Source organism: Selaginella moellendorffii, unplaced genomic scaffold, assembly GCF_000143415.4.
Source record: "Selaginella moellendorffii unplaced genomic scaffold, v1.0 SELMOscaffold_18, whole genome shotgun sequence".
In the NCBI taxonomy this organism is placed as follows: domain Eukaryota; kingdom Viridiplantae; phylum Streptophyta; class Lycopodiopsida; order Selaginellales; family Selaginellaceae; genus Selaginella; species Selaginella moellendorffii.
In genome coordinates this window covers 582,209-600,013 of record NW_003314279.1, presented here as the reverse complement: position 1 = coordinate 600,013, position 17,805 = coordinate 582,209, and the positions used below count along the sequence as shown (strand labels likewise).

The window sequence follows — 17,805 nt, the reverse complement described above, 5'->3', positions numbered from 1 at the left end:
AGGTGTGCAAGGATTTCTCGACAAGCTCCCCCACTGTGGAAAAGAAAAGAAAAGCACACCTTAAAAAACCACCAGCGAGCCACCATGAATGATCCATCCCCCAGAAGAGAAAGAACAGTGCTTCCATCCAGAGTAGTGCTAAAAGAGAGAGTGAGAGAAAGAGAGATGGGGACTTTGTGTTGTCGCGAAACTCTGGAGAGACTCTTGCAACAATAAACAATTGCCCCAAGTTACTGCTTGGCTCTCCCAAAGACACTTTTCTTTTTTTTTTTGTTTCTTTTTTTCGTGCCGTGTGCAGCGTCCGCCGGAATCATCGTGTCTCGCTTTGATTGGTTACCAAGTTGCTTTCGCAGCCGGGAGAGTTTCCGGGGATCTTTTGGGCGATTTAAACTTTTTGACCAAGGGGAGAAGTTTCGATAGCTATGGATGTGGTTGCATCGAAATGGACCCCGGGGTGTATCAATTATCGGCTGTTCCAAAGTCAAAAGATAATTACGGAATGTTTAAGACGTTAAACTCTATAGCTAGCAACAAGTTGCGCGAATCTACAAAGAAAAAGACTTTGTTTTCGCGAGGCTGATTTCGTCGATCAGTGGAGAAAATCATCCAACGGGATGTCGACAAGCTTGACCATTTGTTGGCGACGAACACCTTCGCGTGTTTTCTAGCCTTTGAAAAACCTGGGCCTTCCGGAAAAAGCGAGACAATCCGTACGCCACCCTTGAAATACTTGCGCACACTCTTTTTTCTGTGGAAACATTTGATTCGCTTTAGCGATTAGACGATTGAATTGTCCCCCCCGCTTTAAACTCTGGTTTGTGGGTCGGGGCTCCGTTCTCGAATCCCGTGGAGATCGATCGAGCACCGTGTCTGTGCCGGCAAATCGCTCCACAGTGCGAGAAATCGAGTATCATATTCATTGACAACAATGTTCACATCTTCGCGCCACGACGTGGACGCAAGATCGCGGAGTGCTCGCGCCAATCAGCTCTGGCGCTGGGATAAACAAGGGCTTGGAATGTGGCGATTCGCCAGTGGGTGGGCGATGAGATTTGGATCTATTCTATTTTCCAAGTGATGCATTGATGTCAGAAGTCTCACATCAATGGAATCCTTATAAACTCTAAAAGGGATCCGGACGATTCCAAGAGATTTTTGTGGATCCAGCAAAAGATCGGAAGGTTGACGCTAATAATAGGTTTGAGCGGAATAAAGATATTCTCGTCATTTAGGGCTCGTATATCTTTTGTACGGAAAGGTTATATGGTACGGAAGGTTTAGGGTTTTAAGGGAGGAGGGAGGGAAAATGCAGCGCCTCCCACAGCGGTGGCGCGCGCTCCGGTCGAGAGGCTTTTGCTCGAATGCTGATGCGCCTGCTGCTGCGCCAGCCGACGAGAAGCCTGGCGCCTGGAAATGGGGAATCCGGAAGCGAATGTGGGATTTGATCGAGAAAAAGGGCATTGCTTTGATGCCGAGGCCGGTGCACAACACAATTCCGAATTTCCGTGGAGCCGGCAAGGCAGCCGACAAGGTGAGAGTAGTAGCTAGTAGTAGTAGCAGCTCAGAGATTTCATTCTCTTTTTCTTTTGTCTCTTAGGTGCTGCTTCTGCCCGAATATCGAGGGGCCCAGTTCGTGAGCGTGTGCCCGGATGCGCCGCAGAGACAAGTGAGATTCATAACACTCAGGCGTAAATCTCGACAGACAAATTTTCTTCTCTTTGTTGTGATGGGAGTTTCTCTTGGTTTCCAGATATGAAAGTGCTGCTTGTTCCTCCACCGGGGCTAAAGAAGGGCTTCTACGCGGTTGTGAGCCCGACGTACTTGTCCTTCTACAAGATGAGGGAGACCTCGGCACGCATTGGTACGCCAGTGTTTCTCAGACGATGTGAGTGAGATTTATTTCCAGCAGAGTCGTGCAGAGGGTGAGTTGCTGGGGAAAGAGCTGGGGCTTGAGTCGGATTTCAGGGTCGACATTCTTGTCATCGGCTCGGTTGCGGTGGATCCAGGCACTGGTGCTCGCGTTGGCGTTGGCCATGTAAGAATCTCATTTTTGCTTGTAGCGAGGTGTGGATGATTTTCATTTCAGGGAACTGAGGAGCTGGCGTACGCGCTGCTTCGTCACAAGAAAATTATAGACGAGTCCACACTTGTCGTGACTACAGGTATGTCGACGAATGATGGTAATGGATAACTCTTAAGTTTTTCGTTGTAGTCCACGATAAACAGCTCGTGAATGACATCCCCGTGGACAAGCTGCTCCCTTACGACCTTCCAGTCGATATAGTTTGCACACCAAATTACATCTATCACACGAACACCAAAATTCCAAAACCAACCGGTAAGTCTTGTAAATCCTTTACAAGGCTCCATTGTTTTCTCTCATCTTCTTCTCTTGCCAGGAATTTACTGGGACGTGCTTCTACCTGACAAATACCTCCGCGTAAACGTCTTGCGGGAGCTGAGGGAGAAGATCGGACAAGAAACTGGAGAGAAGCCGAAACTAGCGCCTACGGGAAGGCAAGTCCGTCAAGGTGGCAAAGCAGACGGGCCTTCCATCTCCATCACCGAGCTCAATCCCAGCATCACCGAGAAGGAGCTCGAGCAGCACCTACAAGGCATGGGGTTACGAGTCGACAGCGTGACTGTCTACCAGACCGCCTCAAAGAAAGCGTCCGCCAGGATAGTGATACCCGAGGACCTCAGTGCCGAGAAGTATGCTGCTGCTATCGACAAGACCGAGCTCCATGGTTGGGTCATGCAAGCCAAGCCGACTCCTCCGAAAGCCAAGCGTGAAAAAAAGGTGTCGGACTGAAAGTCACAGGGCTATGGATCAACTTAAAGCTCTTGATCACGAAGTCACGAGCTATGATACCTGATACTGCTCCGCAAGCCATGGTCCACGAGTTTTCAGCTCAGCACCAGGACTCCATCAAGCTGCTAAGATCGTGTAGCAGTCTATCTCAGGCCAGGCGTCTTCATGCCTCTATCAAGCTCCAGGAAGAGAGAAATGATGCTGGATCACATTCCTACCTCTCCAATTTGCTCGTTCAAGCGTATGGGAGATGCGGCAGCGCTGCTGAGGCTCGATCGGTGTTTGACGCCATCGCCCACAAGGACAGCTTCTCCTGGAACATGATGCTCTCGGCATATGCCCGAAACGGGCATCTCCAGGACGCTCGAATGTTGTTTTCCGTAATGCCCGTGAAAGACACGGTCTCGTGGAACACCATTCTTACGCTATATGCGAACGAGGGTCTCATCAAACAAGCCGAGGATGCGTTCTTAAAGATGCCGTCCAGGAGCCGCGTCTCGTGGAATGCCATGATCGCAGCATATGCCGAGACTGGGAATATTTCTGGCGCGAAACGCGTGTTTGATCTTATGCCCGACTCCGATTTCGTGGCCTGGACGACAATGCTGGTGGCTTACGCACAGCATGGGTATTTGCGTGACGCCGAGTCTCTGTTTGCGACTATGGCGGATCACGACGTGGTGGCTTGCACAGCGATGCTCGCGGCATATGCCCAGAATGGAGACGTTGGTCGAGCGAAGTCCATGTTTGATTCCATGCCGGATCCAAACCTGAGATCGTGGAACGCGATGCTAGCCGCCTATGGGCAAAATGGTTGCTGGAGAGAGGCCAAGTTGCTGTTTGATACGATGAGCTTCTGGGATGTGGTGTCATGGAACACCTTGCTCACAGCTCTCGCTCACTACCAGCTCGAAACTGCCAAGGCGTTGTTTGACAAGATGCCTGAAAGAAGCATGGTCTCGTGGAATCTGATCCTTGCAGCGTATGCCCAATCAGGGCATCTGGATGGAGCTATCAAGTTCGCCAAAACCATGCCAGAGCTCAATCTCGTGTCATGGAACACACTCTTGGAGATGCTTTGCGCAAACAATCGGGTTGACGAAGCTAAGATCTTGTTCGATGGCATGCTCCAGCGAGATCTTGTCTCGTGGACAACGATGCTCACAGCATATGCCCAGAAAGGGGATATTCTTCAAGCCAAGCTCTTGTTTGAGAGATTCCCTGAACGGGACCTCGTGTGCTGGAATGCCATGCTGGACATGTACGTACGATACGGCACGCTCGAGGAGACTAAACGCGAGTTCGATTCCATGCCCGAGCTTGACGTGGTGTCGTGCACCGCGCTCGTGGTGGCATATTCCCAGTGGGGGCACGTGGAGGAGGCCAAGAGGACGTTTGATACCGTGGTTGCTCGCCCGGACGTGGTGTGCTGTAATGCCATGGCGGCGGCGCTAGCGAACGCAGGACACGTGGAACGCGCCAAGTGCCTGTTTGATAGCATGGCTTCGCACAACACCGACACGTGGAACGCCTTGCTGACGGGGTACGTCCAGTCAGCACGTTTCGCCGACGCGGAGTATCTCTTCTCGGCTATGCCGGACAGGAACACCGGCTCCTGGAACCTCATGCTCGCGGCGCTCGTCGGCGCTGGCAGGCTGGATCGAGCTAGAGAGCTCTGGGATTTAATGCCGGATCACGTCAGCCTCTATTCGAGCACGCTCATGATCTCGGCCTACGCGCAGAGCGGCCACGCCGATCGCGCGCTCGCCATCTTCCAGTCCACGCCGGAGGCCCCCGACGCCATTGCCTGGAACGTGATCCTCGCGATGCAAGCGCAGGCCAGGCACCAGAGTGATGATCTCTTCGAGAGTTATGGCGGGATGTTGATCCATGGCGTGGCGCCGGACGAATCGTCGCTGGCGTGCGTTCTCCACGGCTGCAACCACGCGGGCGACGTGAGGATCGGGCGCTCGCGCTTCGGTTCCATTGGCTACGACTTTGGGCTTGGATTGACGAAGCAGCACTATGGATGTATGATCGATCTTCTCTGCCGCGCGGGACATCTGCGCGACGCCGAGGATCTCGTCGCGAGCATGCCCTTCGTCCCGGATGCTCCCAACTGGACGAGCGTCATCGGTGCCAGCGCCACCCGGCGGCTGCCAGAGCTGGTGTTGGAGAGAGCACTCGCGGATTCCTCCCAGAGTGGTGGGCTTCACTCGGTGCTAGCCAACGCGCTGTCGAGCGCTCCATCGATGGCAGCACGATGATCCAATCCATCCATCCATCTCTCCATCTAGTCGAAAGTTCCTGGCGAAGAACACAGCGTTTTGATGATCCGGGTGACGATCTTCTTCTGGACGTGAGTGCCATTGACGGTGGAGAAGGCCGGATGGATCGCCACCGCCGCCCCGGGGCTGCTACACTCCCTGAGAGCTTCGATGAGTGGCTTGCGACTGTCACTCCCCGCCGAGGCATCGAACAATTTGATGTGGTGATCGCGCTCGGCCTGGACGTGCTCCAGGGACTGGACAACTTGATCCATGCTGGGCCGCGCCGCCGGGTCCCTTTGCAAACACTGCGCCGCCAGCTTTGCAAAGAGCGACACGGATCTCGCCGGGAACATCCCCTTGAGCTCCGGATCCACGACCAGGAAGAGCTTCTTGTCGTTGGCTAGATACGGCGCCGTCCAGCCGACCAGGTCCTGCTCCTCCACCGCGAACATCTCGTCCCGGTTCTGGCGGCCGGTGAGGATCTCCAGCAGCACCACTCCGAAACTCCACACGTTGCTCTTGGGCGATGGTAGCGACTGCGTTCCTCGTTGGAGAAGCTCGGGCGCCGCGTAGGCCGCCACCTTCAAGCACAAAGAGCAACATCTTGTCAAGATCTTCTCTTCCAAACTTTCGATCTCACCATGAGCGAGCTCGGATTCATAAACCTCTGCGTGAATCCATAGCCCATGAGTCGTGCTCGCAGCTCCTTGTCGACGTGCACGTTGAAAGTTCTAAAGTCCTTGTACATGAGCTGGAAGAAGATCACGCACAAACAAGCTTTTAGCTATGGTGGAGGGTGACGAGCAACAACGAACGCGAGAGCACTTTGGACGTAGCCAGCTTTCGGACGTACCTTTGTGGGCGATCGCTCGTGAAGAAACGCGAGCCCCCGCGCGGCATCGGTGGCGATCCTCACCCGCGTCGCCCAGTCGAGCGGCGGCCGATCGCGGCTCCGGCCATACAAGAGCCTGTCCAAGCTCCCGTTGGCCTGGATCTCGTAAACCACCAGCTTCTCGTCGGTGGTGAAGCTGAATCCCAGGATCCGGCTGAGGTGCGCGTCGCGCAGGCACACAATCTCCTTGACGTGCTCGATCCAAGCCTTGGAATCCTATCAAACGGCGCTTTGAGCTATGGAAGCCAAGCTATGGCGTGGTTCTTACCTGCATTGTCGTGTCCGATAGCCGGACGAGCACCGCTTGCGTGGAGTCCTTGCTGCTACCGCCGCCGCGGGGATTGGCATCGATCGAGACGGTGCAAGTGAAAGCCGGGCCATTGCCGGACTCGCCAATGCACGAGGTCTCGGGGCAAAAGGTGATGTGCGCGGCGGCCAGCCTCTCGTGGGCTACTGGCGGTGGCCTTGGCAGTGGCATGGATGCCGATTTCTTGAACTCTTTGCCGGGGCGATAGTGATCACTGGCAGCGGTGGAATCCCTGGTCACCGCCGGGGAGCCCATGAATCTCGATGGTTCTGGCGAGAGGCCGCAAGACTCTGGCGTGGGCAGCGGCAGTGGCTGGCCCCGGAAGACGATGGGATCCCTCCTCACGCCGCTCAAGCTCGCGTATCCACTGGGGCCTGAGTGGGTGACGAGGGGCGACGAGGAGCCATCTTCCAACCTGGTGGAGATCTTGGGCACGGCGATGGCGGTGGGCTTTGATCTTGGGTTCCTGGCGATGGCGCTGGGAGATGGCGATGGCGAAGGCGATGGCGATGGGTGAGCCAGTGGTGGCGGCGGCGGGATTGGGTCGTCATCCGTGACCAGGAATGTGGGTGGAGCCGACATGGTTCGCATCATCTTGGCGGAGGCGTCCTGCCCCGCCAGTGATGCCTTCTTGTGCCGCGATTTCTTGTGGGCGAAGCACCGCATTCCTCTTCTTCTTCCTCTTCCTCCCCTCTAGAATCTCTCCTAGCATCAAAAATCCCTTCCTTACCCCGATGGTATCGTCCAAATGCTGCTATGGAATGGATCTCTCTCTCGCTTTTCCTTGGAATCCAAAGAGAGGATCGGTTGGCCGTCCCAGTGAGAGATCTTCACTAGCTTAAAAGCGCCATCGTGTGAGTGTGGGCAACGGCCACGATGATCCCCGTATGGACGGCTAGCACGCGTTATGCCTGACGAATATGCTTAACCATTAACGGCCGGGATTTTCTCTCTCTCCCCTCGCCAGGGAAAATATCTTTCTCCATGGGCTCGAGCGCTCATCATGGAGATCTCGATGCTTTGATGCCTATCTAAACAGAGCTTAAAAATTCTCGCTCAGAAGAAGAGGACGAGTTGTTCGACAGTGAAATCTCGACGAATTGAATGGTTTGGGATCGAAATAAGTCCACAGTGGGAACCATCGATCGAAGAGGGCCTGCTGCTCTCCAACCGCAAGGAACACGAATCCCCAGTGCCCAGTCGATCGTTTTGTCCATTGTCGTGTGTGTCTCCCGAAAAAACGCTACGAGTCGAATTGATCTGTGATCCTTTTTGGGCCTCTTCTAAAATTCCAAGAACTGTGCACTCTATTCATGGAGATAGTATAGTTTTACCAGAGTTGACTCATACAGACTGTAAAGTCAAAGGGTGTCGATTTCGAGCAATCAAGACCTGGAAGTACGTATTTTATAATTCCTGGGTACGATACTTATACATTCTTGTCATCTCATCTATCGGTTGATACTTCACATTGTAACTACATAACTGGCTATCCTGGAGGTTTTGCCTCCTTGCACACACACACACACAAAACGTAGAATTTGCTCGTCAGCGTGATGTAAGATCAGATCAATGCAGAGCGTGGGAGCGATCGATGCAACGTTCCAACGCAGACTATAAGCATCCAAACTCCGAGAAAGAAGAAGACGAACTCGTTTCCTAGAAAAGAGAGAGAGAGAGAGAGCGAGAGAGAAATCAATCGCGGAGATCTTTACGGAGGACTAGAATGGCTTTTTACCTGGAAGAAAGTGAGCGTGCAGCCTCTTTCTCGACCAAGCAAACCTGCAAAGAGATAAAGCTTGATTGGATTAAAAAAGCGAGAGAGATGGGGAGAAGCACTGGATCCGGATCGAGAAACCACCGAAACATGTCACTATAAATCGATGGATGGAGCAACTTACACTGTGCCTCCAGCTGTCGGCCCAATGGCTTTGAAAAGCGACAAGAGGCTGAGCGAAAATCCATTCGCTGTTCCACGCTCCTCTTGCCTCTGTGACAAAAAGCCGCCCCACGATTTTGACGGATCAACACTTTGGTCTGTAAGAAACAAAGCTGCTTACCACTGAGACGTTGACGAGGATGGCCAGGCCTGTCGCTGTTGCTTCCTGGGAGATGGAAACTCCGGGTGAAACAACTGAAACGAGGAGAGTCTCGAGAGCTTACCATGAAAATGTACTTAAGAGTTGACACTGTCAAGATCACGAACCAGAGCCAGGCTCCAGTGAGCTCGTACATAAACGGATAGATGACGAGAAGTGGCAGCGTAAGTCCCTGCCAGAATGAGTTTGAGTTTCACATTTCAGCAGCGCGATCGCAAGAATCCATAGAACTTACGGATGCTATCCGAGTGACCATTGCTGGTCCGAGGCGCCGGGTGACCACAGGGAAGAAGCTTAGCTGACAGATCAGCATGACAAGAGCTGCAACATCCACATTAAGACTCGTCCACGAGAAAAGTTAACGGTTTGATACTCACCAGCGACTGTGAGAACCCTTCCGGCATCGGAGCTCGTGAAAGACAGTCCTCCCGTACTCTTGGAGCTCAAAGCCCAAAGGGAGAAAACCTGTAAAGGAGAGAGCAAGAGATTAGAAAAAGTTGGAGCATACTTTGTTTACCTCTAAGAAAGCAATGTCGTGAAGTGAAGCAAAGCAAAAAAGAGCGATGGAGACGATGAGCGCCTTGTTCTGGAAAATGGATCGCTTCTCGCAGTCATCGCTGATTACCCCGCTCTCGATCTCAGGGGTGTTGGCAACTTCCTTGGCATGGATGTGCAAAGTCTCCTGTAAAAAGAAGAAATTTTTGGAGAACTTGCCAATAGTAGTCTTGACTTACTGGTAGAAAGTGGCAAGCGACGAGCACAAGCAGCGCAAACACTGTAACACACAGTGGCGGAAGAAGGTACGGGTACCTGCGGAGAAGATCGCACGGCCATGAGAATCTCGATCGATTGGAATCGCGGAAAGGAAGGAAAAGAGATTCTTCATTCCTTCAACTTGAGAGAGGAGACTACATACCGGTCGAATAAAGAGCCTTGGAACAATTCCGGATACTTGAGAGCTGGCTGTAAATCACGGCATTGACATGGTTTTTCTCAATGACGATATGATAAAAGTTTTCGCTAGATATCATTGCTTGCCTCGGCTAAGAAGCCGCCGATTGCCGGTCCAAGGACGAGTCCGAATCCCCAAGCAGTGCTAACCTGTAGGATCGAAACGAATGAGGAATTTCCCAAGATCCAACGTTTTGCTATCGAGCAAGACCGACTTTTAAAGTTCTACGAGTTCTACTAACTACAAGATGGTTTGCTTGTGAATCTTACCACAGCCAGTCCCAAGCTCCGATACTTTTTGTTGCAAATTTCGGTTGCGAAGGTTTGAATTGTTCCAAACAAGCCATTCAGGCTTCCCAGGCAGAACCTGGTGACCACCGCCATCCAGAGCGAGGTGCTAAAGCCGAAGAGCGTGTTGAAGATGATCCTGGAGGAAGAAAGAACTTTAGACAAGCTGGAAAGAAAGAGATGATGTGACGAACACTGAGATGATTCCGCAGAACATGACGGGCTTGCGACCATATCGATCCGCTGCCACTCCCCACAGCAAGCCGGTGAAAAATCTCCCAATCATGAAGGATGAGCCTGAAAGTTTCCAACGTGAGATTATGAGAAAGCAGGGATCGTCATTGTCGTGAAACAGATCAGGAGCAGCGAATTCAATCCTCTCACCAATGAATCCTGCGTAGTAGCCGATGTCGCTCTCCGAGTCTGCGACATTAAAGTCCCGGACCTGCGGAAGAAAAAACTTTAGACTTGCTCGAAGAAGAAAAGCCGTGAACTTCGGAAGATCGGGAGTTTACCAGCAGATAGAGATAAGGGAACAAGATGGTGATTGGCAAAGCTGGAAAACAGAGATGGTTAGAGCAGTTCTTCGCAAATTGGTGAATCAACAAACTCACCATTGCAAAGCATGATGAATCCGATGAGAACCAGATACTTGATCGGCGGCCCGTCCTCCTCGTGCGGCATGCATTTGCAACCAGGGCATTCTCGGCTCGATTTGAGCAGCAAAGGCTCCTTGATGAGATCTTCACTGGGAGTAGTCATCGCTCTGAACAATCTTTGCTCACAAACTCTTCTCTTTGTTCGCTATCTTCTACTTCTTTTTTCTACGCTTTCCTTGCTTCACGCTTTTGGAAAGTCAAGTCAGATGATCTCTTGGGACTCTATCTCGAGGCGCGCTGGAGAGCTCTCCCCTCTTTGTCACTTCTCTCTCTCTCCTTTCTTCTATCCTCCTTTGTTTTCTTCGGAGAATGTTGGAGCCTCTGATGTTGGGTGTTTGTATGAAGCGAGACGAGACCCGGGAAATGCGCTAGCAGTGATCTTGTGGTGGTGGTGGTGGTGGTGGTGAACAAAGTTGGAGCAGCGTCAGATTTCATGAAGCACTGAAAGGTGCTGTAGGCCAGCCCTCTCATCAATTCCTTTTGTACCATGCTGCTCAATCATACAGGCAAAAGACCTTCGCCCTGTGGTATCACACTGGGTGTTGTTACCAGGAGAAGGAGACGATGTGTGATCACTGACCGGGTGAAAACGAAGAAAAGGGAAAAGCAAAGGAAAAAAAACTGGACATGGATGGCTGGATTCCTCTACAACTTGCTGACCCTGTTGGGTGATTGATGGCTGATGGATTGTACGTCAAGGTCAAAAAATCTTCTTACGAGCGAAAGATAAAGGGCAGAGTCGATCCAGCGAGAACCCACGAGCAGTGCAGGCCTGGCCGTGCTCCTCCAACTTGAGACCACCCACATTTACAACTGAACAGACCTTTTAAGAGAGTGTGTTCTTCGGCCTCCACTCATAAGGACTCCTGTTCTCTCCATCTTGGGTTGTTTTTCATCCGGATTCTTTTGCAGGAGCCCATTCCTCGCCAGCGAATCTGTGCCGACAGGCAGCAAACCACACGCGCATTGCGGAGATGAGATCGCCCACATGAAAAGAAGAAACATGTATCGTATCGATCTATATAGCAGCTCTACATGATCCAGCTATATAGAGAGAGTTATTGCCAAGGACTTGGATACGATTGATTTGTTTTGTATCTTTCTCGCCTTGTCTAGCGTGTGTGCCTGTGTGTTTGGTGGGGTGTTTGTAAGGAGAGCAGTGTCAGAATCAAGAACCATAGAAAAACAAGTAAGAAATTTTCTTTTGATCTAGCTATCGGTCTGGCTTTGTGACAAAAGCGCAGGCTATTTCTAAAACTCGAGATGGATGCCATTCCTCGAATTAGGAAGCCCAGGCCGAGAGTACACGCCAGAGGGTCTCTGACTCGATCGATAGATCCATGAAATGCTTCTTTGGATCGTATATATGATGTTTGACAAGGTTCTGCCACCTTTATTACAATTCATTTGCCATGGAATTTGAGGATTGGACATCTACTCTAGATTCTGCTCGAGCAGAAAACTCGATCTGAAATGCCCGGCATTGCAGCAAATCTCGAGCCTTCAAAGCCTTGCACATTGAAATTTCCCGATCAAGCCGATGTAACAGTCACCCTGGGAAGGAGAGAATCATCTCAGCTTGCTCCATCACGTACGTGAAGACAAGCTTTGTAGCACGCTCATATAGAACAAACACGGCTCACATTTCCATAACAAGAGTGTGATCTGATGCTTCCGAGATTCTCGTGGACTTAGTGTGTGGTTTTTCTACGCAACTGCAAGCAAACAAGGGCTATGCGATATTATTACAATGCGGTGGCCAGTCGAGTCAACCACGTTTCACTTTGGACGTAAACGCTCCAGCCACGTCGACAGAATAATCAAGGCCAAGCATCTCCTTTCCAGCGAGAAGCTCAGAGAGAGGAGCATTGTCGCAATCGTAGAGCTGTGTCGCGCGCCACTGGCGTCTAGGGTTTTGCGCGATCCCCGAGCCATATGGAGGAGCCGCTGCTAGGACGCGATCGTCAACAGCCGGAGCTCGAGTTCCCGGATTGTCCCGGCTGCCAGATATGGCGGCTCCGCGAGAAGGGATCGCCGCCGCCGCTGAAGCAGCTGGTGTCCCTGGGATTCGTGGTTCTTTGCAATGGTACGTTGTCTATCCTAGCAGCGCTTTACGTTATTCTTTCTCGTTCTGTCTCATCGATCCAAATGGTTTCGACAGCGCTGCCGATTTCCGTGCTTTACCCGTTTCTATATTTTATGGTGAGATACTCTCCGGGTTGGCTTCTTGCTACACGTTTTGTTCTTTCCAGGTGCGTGATTTCCATGTTGCGAAAGCCGAGAGCGATATTGGTTTCTACGCAGGATGGATTGGTAATGCTTTCTCTACTTTGTCGTCTACATGTTGCTCGCTTTTGGAACTGAGAGTGAGTCGACTGTTCAGGATCGTCGTTTATGGCTGGACGTTTCTTCACTGCTGTGTTCTGGGGCTACTTGGCGGATAGGATTGGCCGGAGGCCAGTGATGGTGCTTGGAATTGTGTCAGTGTAAGCAAACTTCCTCTGTCGTTTGTCAAACTTTGTCTAGTATCTTTCATTCTGAGCATCTGTTCATAATCAGGTTGGTCTTCAATACGTTGTTTGGCGTGAGCACGAGCTTCACCATGGCTCTGGTGACCCGGTTTTGCCTTGGCAGCTTCAATGGCATGCTTGGTCCGGTTAAGGTACGGGTCTTCTACTAGTGAAGTTCATCTCGTTGACACGGTTTTAATCTGTTCAGGCGTACGCATCGGAGATTTGCAGCGACGAGCATCAAGCACTAGGTGTGTCGGTCGTAAGTTACTGAATTGCTTGAAAACCTTGTCTCTCGGCAACGTACGGTGTTACACTAGTTTCTTAACTCCTGGCAAAAATGTCTCTCTCGTAGGTTGGCACAACTTGGGGGCTAGGACTTATAGTTGGACCAGCTCTGGGGGGGTTCCTGTCGCAGGTATTTATGCGGAGAATTGTATACAGCTGACAAATTTCCCCTTGCAGCCGGCTGTAAAGTATCCAAATGTTTTCCACCATGGATCCCTCTTTGCACGGTAACTGGCAGCACTTCTGATTCTTTCTTATGGTTCTTTTTCTTCTTCTTTCTGCGTGGCAGGTTTCCATACTTATTGCAAGCTCTGGTTGTCTCCGCGATAGCGTTACTCGGTCTCTGTATGTGTTTTACTCTACCTGTAAGTGCTCTTTCTTTTGGCAGTGCAGTGTTTGAGGTTTTCTTCTTTTCCTTTTGCCAGGAAACACTCCACAAGCATCCTAAAAGGGACATATCAGCTGCTGAAGACAAGCAACCGGCAAGAAAGCAGTCCATTCTCAAGAACTGGCCATTCCTTGCATCAACAACTGTGTATTGCCTTTGGTCCCTCCATGACATTGCCTACACAGAGGTATACGTTGCAACCATTTCTTCGCGTGGGGCTGACTTCTGTTTGATTGTAGATTTTCTCACTGTGGGCTGTTAGTCCAAGATTACAAGGAGGACTTAGCTTCACTAGCTCTGACGTTGGAGAAGTGCTGGCTATTTCAGGTGAATCCCTGTGTAACCGTGGCTTTGACAGGCACTGATCGGGAACTATGGTTGCAGGTTTCGCCATGCTTGTTTTCCAGCTTACAATTTTTCCTGCTGTTGCGAACATGCTTGGGCCTATTTTCATGACTCGGATATCAGCTGTAAGTAAGATGCTATAAGTTCCTTCTTCTGATTTTGTTGTCCTTTCTCTCAGATTCTGGCAATTCCTATACTTTGTATATATCCTCTCATGTCAAAGCTGGAAAACGTTTGGCTGTGGGTAGTCTTGCTCACTGCCTCCGTGCTTAAGTTCGTGCTCACCGTACGTGACCAGTCTACTACTACATGTTTCAATGCTAATGGGCTTTGTTCTTGCAGACGGCCACAATGACCGGATCGTTTCTTCTGATAAACAACTCCGTGGTATAATGAGTCGTCCATTTCTTGGTTTTCCCCCGGAAGTTCACGTTCTCTTCTCTTTCTCTCTTCTCTTTTCTTTTTTGCTTGCAGACTCAAGAACAGAGAGGTGCTGCAAATGGACTCTCACTAAGCGTTGTTTCTCTTTTCAAGGCTCTTGGCCCGGCAGGAGGAGGATCAGTGTGAGTACTCGTTTCTGATATTTGGCTACCAAGGAGGAAGGAGCTAACGCAGTTCTTTTTCTCAGGTTTGCTTGGGCTCAAAAGCGCCAGCACGCAGCCTTCCTTCCAGGTGAGAAACAAGTTTGCAAATTCGTGAGACGTGCGTGAGAGTAACTTGACAACTTTGGATGTGCAGGGGACGAGCTGGTGTTCTTCTTCCTCATTTTCTTTGCCTTTCTTACGGTCCTGGCCACGCTCAGGCCTTTCTTGCCCGCGTCCACCAACAAGCTTCAAGACGAGAAAGCAGCGGATCAGCTAGCTTGATGTCAATACAGTGACAAGATCCTGGCATGACACCCATTCCACTACATAGCGATGTAAAAAAACTCGAGCTTCGATACTACTCGGCTGCGCAATGAAAAACATTCTTCGAAGATTTACGCGTGCTACAATACCACAGTGACATGATCTGACCAGTTTGTGCGAGAAGATCGAGTTTGGTTTGGATACCAACGTGTGCCTGCTGGTCGTAAAGCTTTGACTCGTAGAGGCGTAGCACCACCTCTTTAAGTTAAAAGATGTTTGGGGCCGAGCGAGCGAGCGAGCACATTTCTATCATCCATCCGTCCACCATGGGCATGCCGGACGAAAATCAGGTTTGCGATAAAGAGGGAGCTCTCAAACAGTCTCTTTGTTTCTTGTTCTCTCATAGATTGTTTCTGTTCCAGATGGAGGAGGTGCTCGTGGATGCTCACGATAGGGTGCGAGTAATGACCCTCAATCGCCCTCGAGTGCTCAACTCTCTCAATCTCTCCGTTGTAAGAGTTTGCATTTGGATCAAGAAGCCTTTGCGGCATCCTGGTTTTTGTTCTTGAGCTTTCTCTTTCAGGTCTCCCGACTCGCGGAGCTGTTTGAGCAGTGGGAGAGAGATGAGAGTGTGGAGCTTATAATCATCAAGGTGAGCTCCACCTACCATTCTTCTCTTTTTTAATCCCTGTCTCGCAGGCCGCAGGCAAGGTTTTCTCTGCTGGTGGTGACCTGCGCATGTTCTACGATCACAGGAAAGGTTTTGTTCAAGGATTAAGCTTTGGTGATTTTGATTCCCTTGCGTGTCTTTCCCAGACGAATCGTGGAAGGAAGTCGTGTACAAAAAGTACTGGCTCGACTATCACCTGTACAGCTACAGGAAAACAAGAGTATGTTCACATCACCTTTCTCAAAGCCTAGAAGACTTGGAACTTAGAGACTTTTGTTCTTCACAGGTAGCTATTTGGCACGGACTCGTTGTGGGAGGGGGAGCAGGCTTTACGTTTCCCAGCACGTTTAGAATCGTCACTGAGAATGCTGTACGTTTTGTGATTGCTATTTGAGAGTATCTAACAGTTTCGCTGCCAGGCATTCTCCACTCCCGAAGTTGCTGTCGGTTTTCATACTGATTGTAGTGCCTCGTATTTCCTTCCACGACTTCCAGGACATCTGGGTAAAAATCACTCTTTGAGATTTCTTACTTGATCTCAAATTTAAGTTTTTCAGGAGAATACCTTGCGCTCACAGGCTCGAAACTGGACAGCGCTGATATGCTAGCTTGTGGCATCGCTACGCATTTTGTCCCTTCAAAGGTGGTTTTCCGTTTTCTGATCTCTTCTTACATTTCAATCAAACTATTGCAGGATGTTCCGGAGCTTGAGAAGACTTTGCTGAATTTACAACCGGAAAGCTCAATACAGGAGGCTATCCAGGGATTTGCTAAGACGCCTGAAGCTGGAGCGAGCAGTGTCATGAAAAGGCAAAACTTCTTAATCGTTCAAAGTTTACGTATGAACTAACAAGCTTCCAGGCTTTTCCAGGATGACTTGGATAAACAGCTGCTTCTCGAAAGACCGAGTTGAAGAGATAATCGAGTCTCTGGTGAGTCCCTGAGGCCTTTGCGTTGATTTCTTTCTTGATAAATCCCGCTTGTCAACCGTTTCACTAGGCCAGTACCAATGACGAATGGTGTAAAGAAACTGCACGGTCACTGAGGCGCCTCTCGCCAATTGCGCTCAAGCAAGCCTTAGCATCGGTTAGAAGAAACTCTCTCGCGCGCGCGCGTACGCAATTTTTGTGCTGATTGTGTTTGGAATTGTCAACACAGATCCGGCAAGGCAGGACTCAGAGCTTGAAGAAATGCTTGGAAAGAGAGCAGCGGATTACTCTAAATTGCTTAAGGAGCCTAGTCTCGGATGATCTCTACGAAGTAAGTTCTTCGGTTTCCTGGTTCCATAAAAGTTCTTTCTGCTTCTTTCTGATTATGACTAGGGGATTAGAGCTGTGGTTGTGGATAAAGATCGCGCTCCAAAGGTTGGTTGTGTTGGCTCTCAAACGTTAAGGTTCAGCCATGTTAATTGGTGAAACTTTTGCAGTGGAATCCATCGACTCTTGCCGAAGTCACGGATGACATGGTAGAGTTGATCTTGAACACCTACACTGCCAGGGAGCAAATTCAATTGCCTCTGGAAGACGAGGAAAGGTAAACTAACTAAAATCCCTTTCGTCATCCCTTCAAACCCTTCAATTCAAGGTGGAGTGGCAAATACTCGGCCTAGGAGATCCAGGCAAACTCCCGCCATTTTCTTGTTTGAATTCAAAATAATCGCGAATATTCATGAGCTTAGAGGCTTAGGGTTTTTGCGAGAAGGGGAAGAAACTCTCGGGGACGCGGAACCAGAACCACTTCGATGGGAGACCAGTACGCATCTCGGCAGTGATCTCCGAGTGGTGGCGGATGTCACTAGCGGCAATTCGTCTTCAGAGTTTGGATGGGTGGTGATCTTCCGCCTAAGAGCAGAACATGAGTATGACTCGAAGCAGGGTAGAGTTTTTTATTCGCTTACCATTCGCATTCCAAAGAGCGCGATTTAGTAGCGCATTTATTATACTTATCTTGATCGACTTTTAGAGCTCTGCTGCTTGTGCTCCACAAATTAGTCTGTCACGCTCATCATCTGGATTGTTCCGAACATGCCATTGAGGAAGAGCGTAATCCTGGTGGAAGGGAGAACTTTAGACAAGCTAGAAGATTAACGAGAAAGAGATGATTTGATGAACACTGAAATGATTCGAACATTGACAGACTTGCGACTTTCACTCCCCATTGCAGGCCACGATCCTGAAAGATTGAGAAAACAGAGGTCGAAGAGGTTGACAGCTAGGAAAGAGCAGCAACCCGGCACCAATATCCTGGTCGCTCGCCTGCAAAAAGGAAAACACTAGAAGATACCAGCAGGTAGAGATAAGGATTGATTTTTGCGTCCAAAACCTTTCGAAAGAACATTGGAAGCTTGTGTCAAGGATTTTAGAATTGCTGTAAGACTCTGGCATGCTTTTCCACGATGGATGCTTCTCAAGGAGTGTTGAAGAGATTATCCAGTAGCCTGTGCCTTAATTTCTTGTGCTTTCGTTGTGGATTTACGTT

General features: G+C 50.2%; 6 protein-coding genes across 8 annotated transcripts; 4 read left to right on the top strand and 2 right to left on the bottom strand.

Moving 5' to 3' along the window:
* The first annotated feature begins 1,357 nt into the window (after window positions 1–1,357).
* Window positions 1,358–2,876, top strand: LOC9640441 (5-formyltetrahydrofolate cyclo-ligase-like protein COG0212). Its single transcript, XM_024676886.1, has 7 exons — window positions 1,358–1,531; window positions 1,598–1,666; window positions 1,751–1,861; window positions 1,920–2,035; window positions 2,087–2,162; window positions 2,213–2,338; window positions 2,400–2,876. Exons 1-7 carry the CDS (start codon window positions 1,414–1,416, stop codon window positions 2,810–2,812), a joined length of 1,029 nt encoding a protein of 342 aa, XP_024532654.1. The 5' UTR covers window positions 1,358–1,413; the 3' UTR covers window positions 2,813–2,876.
* LOC112346966 (pentatricopeptide repeat-containing protein At4g02750-like) lies at window positions 2,866–5,079 on the top strand. Its single transcript, XM_024677013.1, has one exon. The coding sequence runs from the start codon at window positions 2,866–2,868 to the stop codon at window positions 5,077–5,079; it is 2,214 nt and encodes a 737-aa protein (XP_024532781.1).
* LOC9640440 (probable serine/threonine-protein kinase PBL11) lies at window positions 5,077–7,263 on the bottom strand. Its single transcript, XM_024676885.1, has 4 exons — window positions 6,243–7,263; window positions 5,936–6,190; window positions 5,723–5,833; window positions 5,077–5,663 (listed from the first exon to the last, which is right to left on the bottom strand). The coding sequence occupies exons 1-4, from the start codon at window positions 6,945–6,947 to the stop codon at window positions 5,106–5,108; spliced, it is 1,629 nt and encodes a 542-aa protein (XP_024532653.1). The 5' UTR covers window positions 6,948–7,263; the 3' UTR covers window positions 5,077–5,105.
* Window positions 7,264–7,669: 406 nt separating this feature from the next.
* LOC9640696 (protein ZINC INDUCED FACILITATOR-LIKE 1) lies at window positions 7,670–11,331 on the bottom strand. The gene is made up of 16 exons (XM_024677033.1): window positions 10,234–11,331; window positions 10,135–10,175; window positions 10,004–10,064; window positions 9,814–9,916; window positions 9,602–9,758; window positions 9,419–9,481; window positions 9,297–9,343; window positions 9,115–9,190; window positions 8,898–9,062; window positions 8,758–8,845; window positions 8,616–8,701; window positions 8,445–8,552; window positions 8,342–8,386; window positions 8,183–8,271; window positions 8,020–8,063; window positions 7,670–7,940 (listed from the first exon to the last, which is right to left on the bottom strand). The coding sequence occupies exons 1-16, from the start codon at window positions 10,379–10,381 to the stop codon at window positions 7,846–7,848; spliced, it is 1,416 nt and encodes a 471-aa protein (XP_024532801.1). The 5' UTR covers window positions 10,382–11,331; the 3' UTR covers window positions 7,670–7,845.
* Window positions 11,332–12,122: 791 nt separating this feature from the next.
* On the top strand, window positions 12,123–14,787 carry LOC9640695 (protein ZINC INDUCED FACILITATOR-LIKE 1). Of its 2 annotated transcripts, XM_024676893.1 has the most exons (17): window positions 12,123–12,364; window positions 12,440–12,480; window positions 12,531–12,591; window positions 12,662–12,764; window positions 12,838–12,940; window positions 12,997–13,050; window positions 13,144–13,206; window positions 13,254–13,303; window positions 13,366–13,441; window positions 13,502–13,651; window positions 13,704–13,791; window positions 13,849–13,934; window positions 13,988–14,095; window positions 14,152–14,196; window positions 14,284–14,372; window positions 14,438–14,481; window positions 14,548–14,787. In XM_024676893.1, the coding sequence occupies exons 1-17, from the start codon at window positions 12,214–12,216 to the stop codon at window positions 14,673–14,675; spliced, it is 1,440 nt and encodes a 479-aa protein (XP_024532661.1). In that variant the 5' UTR covers window positions 12,123–12,213; the 3' UTR covers window positions 14,676–14,787. The 2 variants fall into 2 exon arrangements, with proteins under 2 accessions (XP_024532661.1, XP_024532662.1); XM_024676894.1 differs by lacking the exon at window positions 12,123–12,364 and having other exon boundaries at window positions 12,456–12,530; window positions 12,583–12,591.
* Window positions 14,788–14,841: 54 nt separating this feature from the next.
* LOC9640439 (3-hydroxyisobutyryl-CoA hydrolase-like protein 5) lies at window positions 14,842–17,294 on the top strand. 2 transcript variants are annotated; one of them, XM_024676896.1, is made up of 15 exons: window positions 14,842–15,007; window positions 15,080–15,169; window positions 15,241–15,309; window positions 15,357–15,417; window positions 15,474–15,547; window positions 15,614–15,697; window positions 15,747–15,831; window positions 15,885–15,970; window positions 16,022–16,137; window positions 16,199–16,259; window positions 16,327–16,413; window positions 16,486–16,587; window positions 16,650–16,691; window positions 16,754–16,860; window positions 16,912–17,294. In XM_024676896.1, exons 1-15 carry the CDS (start codon window positions 14,930–14,932, stop codon window positions 16,934–16,936), a joined length of 1,167 nt encoding a protein of 388 aa, XP_024532664.1. In that variant the 5' UTR covers window positions 14,842–14,929; the 3' UTR covers window positions 16,937–17,294. The 2 variants fall into 2 exon arrangements, with proteins under 2 accessions (XP_024532664.1, XP_024532665.1); XM_024676897.1 differs by having other exon boundaries at window positions 14,871–15,007; window positions 15,064–15,169.
* The last annotated feature ends 511 nt before the right edge of the window (window positions 17,295–17,805 follow it).